A 9,721-nucleotide genomic window follows, 5' to 3' on the forward strand; every position below is an offset into this window, starting at 1 on the left:
AAAATATGAAAAATATCAACAAAATCTCACTAATATAAACATGATATTAATATCAATTGTTTTAAACTTATTTAGAAAGGATTAAATACTTATTTGTTAATTTAAATTCTTTTTACGTATTTTTTTTATAACTATTCTAGAAATATCTATCAACGTCGACATTTTATCGATATTTCCATCTACATCGACGTATAAAACCTCGAGGAGAAGTACTTCATAAACAACGGAAGGAAGGGAAATTTTAGGGTATCCTAAAGTAGTTTGTAGGAGAGGGGACCCTTCAAATTTGGGTAAGTCTCCCCTTTGAGAACCCATTTTGTCAAAAATGAACCTACATTTGCCCTTCAATTCTTCAGTTCTCTAGTCAGTTTGATGCTATAGAATCATCCCTCCCTTTTAGGTTTTAAAAACTTTAGGAAGGAATTTGTTCATGGGTTAACTATAGGCATAAATTTACAAATATGGGCCACCAAATCTTAGATTCAACTTTGTATTAAACTTGAGACGACTTACCATAGAGTTACTCAAAATGAATGGAGTGATGTTTTGATATCACGTTAAATCACCGATCAATTCAAAAGTTTACGAGTGTGCGAGAGGAAAAGACTCAAAAGTATTCAAACCCAAGAGCTGTTTGATTGAACTCAAACAACTATACAATTTTGTACAGAAATGAAAGAACAGAAAGATAAAAGAAAAAGGCCATATTCAATGATTTAGACAAACTTGCTCCAACAATAAACTATCTTAAAACTATCTTGTTCTTGTTCTTGTTCATCCTGAAACGGAATCCTCCATTGTTGAACATCTCTCTTCAACTTTCTCAGCAGACCCTCCATTAAAAACAGGGGAAACAAAAAACAGAGTATCCATGAGAGCATTTTTACCATCAAATGGAGCAAAGTCCTGAACTTTTCTGATCCCCACAAGGCAAGAAAATCTTTGAAGCAGATAGAGAACAAGTTTCTGCTTGAGATTCCCTTTCATTTTTCTTTGAACTTCCAAACAGCTTCTGAGACTCTTTACAGTGGGCAATTGCCCCTTCAATTGAGCTCTCAATCTCTGAATTTTCACTGATACTTCTCTTAAACAACTGCAGATCAGAAAACCCATTTGAACTGAAAGAAAAAGAAGAAGAACCAGAGGATGAAGCTGAAGAAGAAGAAGAAGAAGAAGAAGAAGAAGAAGATTTATTGTTAGTTGCAGAAGAATTCCTCTGAATCGCCCCTGAAAATGACCTTCTATGGTTATTCAAAATCCCACCATAAAATTCCTCAATTTTCTCCTTCTCTAAGCCACTGTTTGGCATCTTCCATTTGTTATAATCGATTTTCCCAAATGGGTTCTTCTTCACAACTTTATCACACTGCCCTGAACTTCCCAAAACGCCCTCTGCTGTTTCTTCATTGAAAACAGATTTAGCAGAGGACTTGTTTGAACAGCCAGATTTCCCAAACATGGCCTTGAAATAAGCCTGTGAAGAATTCTTCAATTGCTTCATTTTTTTAGACCATGATTTTCTTGGAGGGTCCCCCAAAAAGCCCTTGATTTCTTCCCCTCTCCATCCCACCAAATACTCGTCTGGGTTCAGCTCGCAACTCGCTCTGCACGACTCAGTGGGTGAGAAACTGCCCGACTCGAGAGGTGCTGCAATGGAAATTAAAGGAATTGGGAAATTTTCTGAAAAAGATTGTTCTTTTATTGATGGGTTTTGGGAGGAGGGGCTGTGGAGGAGCTTTTGGACCATTTGTAAACGGGGAGGGAGGTGGAGGGGGAGCAATTTTCCCTTGTAGAAGAGCTCGTCGGCCGGCGAAGTTGCCGGCTCTGTTTGGCCGGAAAATGACGTCATCTGGAATTGGAACTCGAAATCTCTGGACTGCGGTGGGGATTCGATGGAATAGCAGAATAAATTGGAGGAAGAAGAAGATGAAGAGGTGAGTTCCATGTCAATGTAGTCTTCTTCCGGGGGAGGGGCGGCGAGTGAGGCTTTGGCGGTGGCCATTTCCGGTGCGCCGCCGCCGGAGAGTCTGGTGGTGGGTGTGTCTACGGCGGAGAGAGAGAAGAGAGAGAGAGGGGGAGAGGCAGAGCACTGGAGAGAGATGACCGGTTTTTATCAGTAAATTCAAATTTTCTTTTCTGCGGGTTCAGAGGAATATAATTTTTATTTAAAAAAAAAAAGAGGAATACAATTTTTTTTCCTTCCCAAAGAACAAACATAAAATAAAATTTAAAATAGTTTTATAGTTTTAAAATTTTTAATATCGTCTCTTAAATTTGGACTTAGTTTCAATTTAACCTACATTGTAGTTTTAATTTAACCTACATTGTAGTTTAAGAAGTTTCTCACGCTCTTGGGTATTTTGACAGTTTCTACAGTTTTGTTAAAACTTCATTATATTCACTATTTTTGTTCGTTTAATTTAAAATCTTAATTCAATTAGCTAATATTTAACATAGTAATATCTTGTAACGATAAAAAAAAAAGTAGATTAAAGTTATGCGGTTGTTCTATTCTATTGTTTACAGAGATATAATTTTATTGTTTTTTTTTCCTTTTAATAAATCTTTTTAAATAGTCACTAGACTAGACACTAGTTTGAGGTTACTAAAAAAATTAGCCCCTATAGCCTCCCCAATAGACATTTTGGTTTGAGGTTACTTAAAAAATATTAAATATGCCCTTTTTTTTGCCATATAAAATTAAATTAATATGATTACCTTATTCTAACTATCCTCATCTTTTATGAGATTTAACTAAATTATAAAAATTAAACACAAATAATAAAGATCAATTTGAAACTGTCCAAACTATATGAGTAATTTTTTTGTTCGATGTTTAATAATGTTGATGCGTGGATTTCGATCCTCTAGTTCTCCTCCTCGCACCCACTAAACTTGTTGATCCAGGACTAGTACCTGCAAAACCAAATCGAGCAAAACCGGTGTGACTCTAGTCACACGGGCTCCGATGCTTAAATAGTAAGAGAACAAGGTAAATGTAGTCACTTCTTCGCCCCACCTTACCTCTAAGGCCGGATCGCTACTTATAGCGTGGAGTTGTTCCAGAACTTTCCATAGCTAATCCTAATTCACCATTGTAGGGCCTGAGTGGAATCGTCGATCGAAGATGGGGGATCGTTGGCTGGACCGTGGGCCGAGCCCCGGGTCTGGACCGAGGCCCGGGTCGGGGCCGAGCACCGGGTCGGGACCGAGCCCAGGGTCGGGACCGAGCCCAGGTCGGGACCGAGCCCAGGGTCGGGACCGAGCCCAGGGTCGAGACCGAGCCCAAGGTCGGGACCGAGCCCCGGGTCGGGACCGAGCCCCGGGTCGGGACCGAGCCCCGGGTCGGGACCGAGCCCTCTCGGCCCGGTTAGTTCTTCGCCAGTCGCTTTCCTCGCTCTTTGCCCCGGTAATAGGTCGTTCTTTGGGCTAGCCCGTTACGTCACGGGCCGATCTCCCCCAATCAATGATCTCAGACTTTAACTCCTTATCTCGTTTCAGGTCATTTTTGTTCTCCATAACAATGGCCCCCACTCTCAAAACAAAAGACAAATAATTATGTAAAGATCTTTGTTTTGAGAGTACTTGTCGCTTGTCGTTATCACAAGACCGTTGTATATCAATGGCTAAAAATGAGAAGGTTGCTAACGCACAGGGCTTCTACCAAAAGCTTTTGATCTAATTCTGGATTTTAGTGCTTGGTTCCTGCCACTGGTTTTGTGCCTTGAACTTGTCGATACTATTCATGATTTGGAAGTTTTTTCCAATTTTCGTTGACCATAATCAAGTCTCCTGAGCCTGGTTTTATTCTCATCTGAGTTTAAACCATTTACTTTTGGCCTTGGGATCTAACTTTAACAGAACTAATGTCGATACCTTTGGATTTCTAACCTATTTGGCTTCTGCCCATGTTTTATACCTCAGGGTTTACTCTCGGGTTTCTAACCCACTTGGCTTTTGCCAATGGCTTTTATACCCTGAGTTTAGTCGACACTCTTAGGTTTCTAACATATTTGGCTTCTACCGGTTTTTTACCCCAAGTTAAATCAACACCTTTGGGTTTTTAACCTATTTTGGCTTTTGCCATATGATTTTCTACCTGTGGGTTTCGTTGATCGGTTAGGCTTGCCTGTTTTCTGTTTTAACCTTGCTGGGCCTGTACGCATGCCTTTTTCAGCACCTCGGGATTCTTTTCCCTGGTTTCACTGATTGGGTTTTAGCTTATCGGCCTGCTTCTAGGTTCGTCCCAATTTTGAGTCTCTTGATTGGTCGTAGATATGTAGATATTCCAGTCGTAGATATGTAGGTATTCATATTTTTGTCGATTAAGGCTGCAAACATCCGATTCACCATTCGTTGGTAGGTTGCACCTGCATTCTTCAATCCGAACGGCATCACGGTGTAACAATACAAGCCTCGACTCGTGACAAAAGAGGTTTTCTCCTGATCCGGTACATGCATCTTGATTTGATTATATCCAGAGTAGGCATCCATGAAACTCAATCTTTCATGTCCCGCAGTAGCATCAACCAGTTGATTTATTCGAGGCAAAGGAAAAGAATCCTTTGGACATGCCTTATTTAGGTCCGTGAAGTCGATGCACATTCTCCATTTGCCTTTTGGCTTCCTTACCAGCATTACGTTGGATATCCACTAGGGATAATGTACTTCCCGAATGAAGCCTGTTTTCAGTAGCTCATTCACCTGTTCAGCTACAATCTCGTTCCTTTCTTGGTTGAACGTACGACGCTTCTGTTTCACTGGCTTACAGCTCTTGTCGACATTGCGTCGATGTACCATAACTCCTCAATCGATTCCCGGCATGTCCTCCGGTGACCATGCGAACACATCGGCGTTGTTTCTGAGGAAGTTTATAAGACTTTCTCTTTCCTCATTCCGTAACTTGGTTCCGATGTTGACCCGTCATTCTTCGGTTATTAGAGGGACATATTCTACCTCCTCAGCCGGTTCTCCCCTGTCAAGGTTGGGCGAATTAAGTCGATGACCAGGGCTCGGCCTTGCCTCTCCCGAGAAGTTTGTCGCTTTATTGAGGCCCGTCACTGGTTCTCCCCTATCAAGGGTGGTCGGATTAAGTCGATAACCAGGGTTTGGTCTTGCCTTTCCCGAGAGGTCTGTCGCTTTATTCAGGCCCGACGTTGGTTTTTAACTCGTTGGTCATAGCCGAAGGTTTTACACCCGCTGTTGTTTTTGGCCTTTTACTCCATCTCATGTTTTAACCGTGCTAGGTCAATCAACCCGCTTCTGGTTTGGCCGTGTTGAGATTGTTTAATTGTTCTTTCCAAACGCGTCGATTAAAGTAGATCTATGCCTCGTCGCACATGATTGACGTCGAGTGGTGGTCGGACCCGAGCCGTGCTTAGTCGAAAATAAGACCTATTGACCAAAATAGGTTATCTCATAAAACCGCCGATTAATGTAGATTTGTGCCCGTTCGCACTTGGTCGACGCCGAACAGTGGTCGGACCCGGGCGTCGGCCTGCTCGGCTATAGCTGGTTTTACCGTCGCCGTGTAGATTTGGATTTACCAAGCTTACGTCGTTGAGTAGCCGTGGTCGGTACCTATTGCCCCCTACTCTCAAGTGTATTGTTGATATCTTTTGAGAGTACGCTTGTAGACGAGGCAAAGTGTTTTATCAAAGTCATCGGTATCTCATTTTGGATTTAAGAGATATAGTTGACAGAGAACCAAACAAGTGGACACTTTATTGAATAAAAGAAATAATAATTAGAAATCTTGCTAAAAGTAGAGAAACAAAAACAACCACATTTGAAGGAAGAAAGGAATGGTCAACAGCCCCCCTTAGTAGAAGTCCTGTCGTTGCCCTTCATTGAGGTATAGTAGCATTTCCGCAATACTCGTTGTTCTCCTTTAATCTCTCCCTCTTTTGGTCGGTTCGCTTTCCGTCTGGCTCCCTTTTTGAGTAAAAGAACTCACCAGCGCTCATGTACCTCTGAGCTCGGCTCAGCGCCTCCGAGAAGGTACTCGGTGTTTTCTTTCCGAACGAAAATGATAAATGCTCATCCTTGACGCCGGACATGAAGGCCAACAGAGATACAGCGTCTATAAGGCCTTCTACCTGCAGCTTCTCCTCGTTGAACCGAGCTACATAGTCGTGTAGACTCTTTGCCGTCCTCTGTTTAATAGTTAAAAGATAAGCCACAGGTCGGCTCCGACACCGTCCCCCTACAAATTGGGTCACGAATACTCTGGCCAAGCTCTTGAAACTCGAGATTGACCCTCGTTTTAATTGTCGAAACCATATTCTGGCCGACCCGTTTAAAGTAGTCGAGAATACCTGGCACCTGACCGCTTCCGACACTCCGTAGATATCCATCCATTCCCGATAAGCATCTAGATGGTCCACTGGGTCGGTCGTCCCGTCGAATTGTTTCACCGTGGGTAACTTGAATTTTGGAGGGACATTCTCTCTCATGATCTCCTCCGTGAATGGTGAGTCGGTTTGATCCAGTAGTTCTTCGATGTCGAATCCTTTCTTTTTTTGGTTATGTCGTTTCTCCGAGGACTCCAGTCGATCTGCCGGTTTGCCTTTGTCGAGACTTGTCGGCTCAAAGTTTCTGTCATCATGGTCGCTCTTGCCCCCATTTGGTGTCGGGGGTTTATGTTGCTTTTTCATCTTTTGGGAGTCGGAAAATCCGGGTTCGTCGCCTGGTATTTCCACATATCCGCAACTTACTTCCTGCACTGTTCGTTGACTCCTCAATCTCGCTTTGCGCTGGGCCCTTCCCTTTTCTCGGGTCTCTGACAAGGTGCACTTCATCAGACTCTTGTCGCTCGAATTGTCGAAGGACTTGGATCGTGAATTGAAGCATGCCCTCTACCTTGTCTTCCAAGACCGCGAACTGCTTTTGGAGCGGATCAGGGGTCGTTAGTGCATGCGCTTCGGGCAACCCTTCCTGACGTTCTAGGCTTGGCTGGCTGGTCCCATCCTCGGGTCCTCCAACCTGGGGGTCGTCCAAGTTCAGCCTCCTCTTGGCAGAGCAATTATCATCAGAGCGTCGTGGACTCCTTTCTGGTGTCATTTTGCTCAACTGGATGCTTTAAATCGTCCCCACAGACGGCGCCAATTGTTGATGCGTGGATTTCGATCCTCCGGTTCTCCTCTTCGCACCCACCAAACTTATTGATCCGGGACTAGTACCTGCAAAACCAAATCGAGCTAAACCGGTGTGACTCTAGTCACACGGGCTCCGATGCTTAAGCTAGTAAGAGAACAAGGTAAATGTAGTCACTTCTTCGCCCCACCTTACCTCTAAGGCCGGATCGCTACTTATAGCGTGGAGTTGTTCCAGAACTTTCCATAGCTAACCCTAATTCACCGTTGCAGGGCCTGGGTGGAATCGTCGATCGAATATAGGGGATCGTTGGCTGGGCCGTGGGCCGAGCCCCGGGTCGGGACCAAGCCCCGGGTTGGGACCGAGCTCCAGGTCGAGACCGAGCCCCGGGTCGGGACCGAGCCCCGGGTCGGGACCGAGCCCTCTCGGCCCGGTTAGTTCTCCGCCAGTCGCTTTCCTCGCTCTTTGCCCCGGTAATAGGTCGTTCTTTGGGCTGGCCCGTTACGTCACGGGCCGATCTCCCCCAATCAATGATCTCAGACTTCAACTCCTTGTCTCGTTTCGGATCGTTTTTGTTCTCCCTAACAAATAATTAAATTGATCTCAAATTAATGATGTGAACTAATTTTGTTTTAATTTTGAAATTCCAGAACATAAATTATTATGGATATTTGAATTCTTTTTGGATTTCAATAATTGACCCACTAGATATAGTTTAAAACATTTCACTGAGTATTCCTCAAAAAAGAAAAATTACAAAAAGAAAAAATAACATTTCACAAAGTAGAGGCCATCAAATAAATTAATAAAAGACTTACCTATGTTAGGCATATGTTAAATCCTTTTAAAATAATAAAATATGCAAAATTTCAGAGATTAAAATAAAAATTTTAATATTTAAGGAAAAAGCAAAATATACATAAAGATTCTTAAATCTTTATAAACGAAAGAATATTGTCAAAATCAAACTATTTATTTGGATAAATGTTAGTAATTTTTGTAGTTTCCTTTAATTTGTCATCTCCATACCAAAAAAAAATAAAATCATTCCATGTTTCAAAGATTAAAATAAATTTCTTATTTATTTATAAATTCCAAAGATTAAAATAAAATTTTAAATCTTCCTAAAAAAATAATAAAAAAATTTTAAATATTTAAAGAAAAAAATGAAATAAACATAAAAATTCTCATCTTTTATAAATGGACGATTACTGTCAAAATCAAACTATTAATTTGGATAGGTGCCAGTAATTTTAGTAGTTCTCCTCTATTTCGTCCTCTCCATAAAAAAAAAATAATAAATAAATAAATATATATTATATATATATTATAGCTCCCCCGTTATATCACAGTATGTAAAAACATTTTTTAAAACAAAAATTAGTATCCATCTAAAACTTTATTTGCAATTCAGAGGGAATATATACCTTTTATTTATTTTTTAATAATAATGATAATATTGGGAAGAAAACTGAAGTTTCTTTTATCCAATAATATTCTTCAATCCACATCCATCTTTCTCGTCAACTTTTTCATCGTTGTTGGTATAACTTTTTTCTATCATATATATGATTTAGACGTATCAATATTTTCTTTATTTAAAATTTTAATAAATTTTAGAATTTATTTTCTTTTTTGTTTTCAAAGTTTAAGAAGTGGTCTATTAAGTCCCAAAAAATACAAAGCTTCTCCATTTAATCCTCAAAATTCTTAGAATAATCGTTCTAAATTATCTCGGTAGTCAATTTATCATTAATTTTTCAAAAAAAAAAATGGTAAAGTATCGTTCTAAATTAACTCACAAGCTTTCACTAACAACAAATAATAATAATTTTAAAACTTTTTAGTGGTAAAGTATAAAATGCAACCATTTAAACTAGATTTAAAAATGTCTAAATTATCCATCAAATCATTTTATCGTAAGAAAGTATGATATAACAAGTTAGTTGATATGATTATTCAAATTTATCACGTAATATTTTTCTTTCAAACAATTGATGACATATTGACTTTAATAACCATTTAAGATTTCGAAAAAATAAACAACTGTTTATAAGTATTCTTTAGAACTATAGAGCCTATAAAGATACTTTACATTTACCTTTTTCATGAAATAATCATTTTAGGTTGTCTAGAAGATTTATTTTTTTTTCCCTTTTTCGAGAAAAGGCAAACATCATAATATATATAAAGAATTTAAATTTCTTTGCAATTTCAGGGAAATGTAACTTTCTTTTTTCTTTTTTACATGCATTGAATACTTCCAAGGACTAAAATGTTAGTGAAAGAGACAACAAACTTTTTCTTTTATTTATTCTTAGCAGAAATTCAGCCATGTGTATAAATCTCATGCTAACTTAGAGGCCCAATGGGGAAAAATAAATAAATAAATAAACAACAGATTCATTAGTGTATAAAAAAATGCCAACATTTGAAATATAGCTCCATAATTCCTAGAGGATTATATTTTGTTATAATTGATTGGGCAATTTAATTACTTTTTTTTTCGTTAAAATCAGCTTTTTTCTAATTACTTATGCCTATTCCATATTTTATTTGTTTAAAAATTGAGTTATTTAAGAATGATGAAATCAAAAGATTTCTTAACAAATATATAGGCAAATAT

The 9,721-nt window shown here is 39.5% G+C and overlaps 1 protein-coding gene across 1 annotated transcript; it reads right to left on the reverse strand.

The window, feature by feature from the left end:
• Positions 1-505: 505 nt before the first annotated feature.
• On the reverse strand, positions 506-2,127 carry LOC111013657 (putative membrane-associated kinase regulator 3). Its single transcript, XM_022288146.2, has one exon. It carries the CDS (start codon positions 2,000-2,002, stop codon positions 890-892), a length of 1,113 nt encoding a protein of 370 aa, XP_022143838.2. The 5' UTR covers positions 2,003-2,127; the 3' UTR covers positions 506-889.
• Between the last annotated feature and the right edge of the window lie 7,594 nt (positions 2,128-9,721).

Source organism: Momordica charantia, assembly GCF_013281855.1.
Source record: "Momordica charantia cultivar OHB3-1 chromosome 1 unlocalized genomic scaffold, Mcharantia_2.0 BLBB01000001.1, whole genome shotgun sequence".
In the NCBI taxonomy this organism is placed as follows: Eukaryota; Viridiplantae; Streptophyta; class Magnoliopsida; order Cucurbitales; family Cucurbitaceae; genus Momordica; species Momordica charantia.

Coding starts and splice junctions, on each gene's coding strand:
- LOC111013657 (XM_022288146.2), bottom strand. CDS start 2,002: ATGGCCACCGCCAAAGCCTCACTCGCCGCCCCTCCCCCGGAAGAAGAC.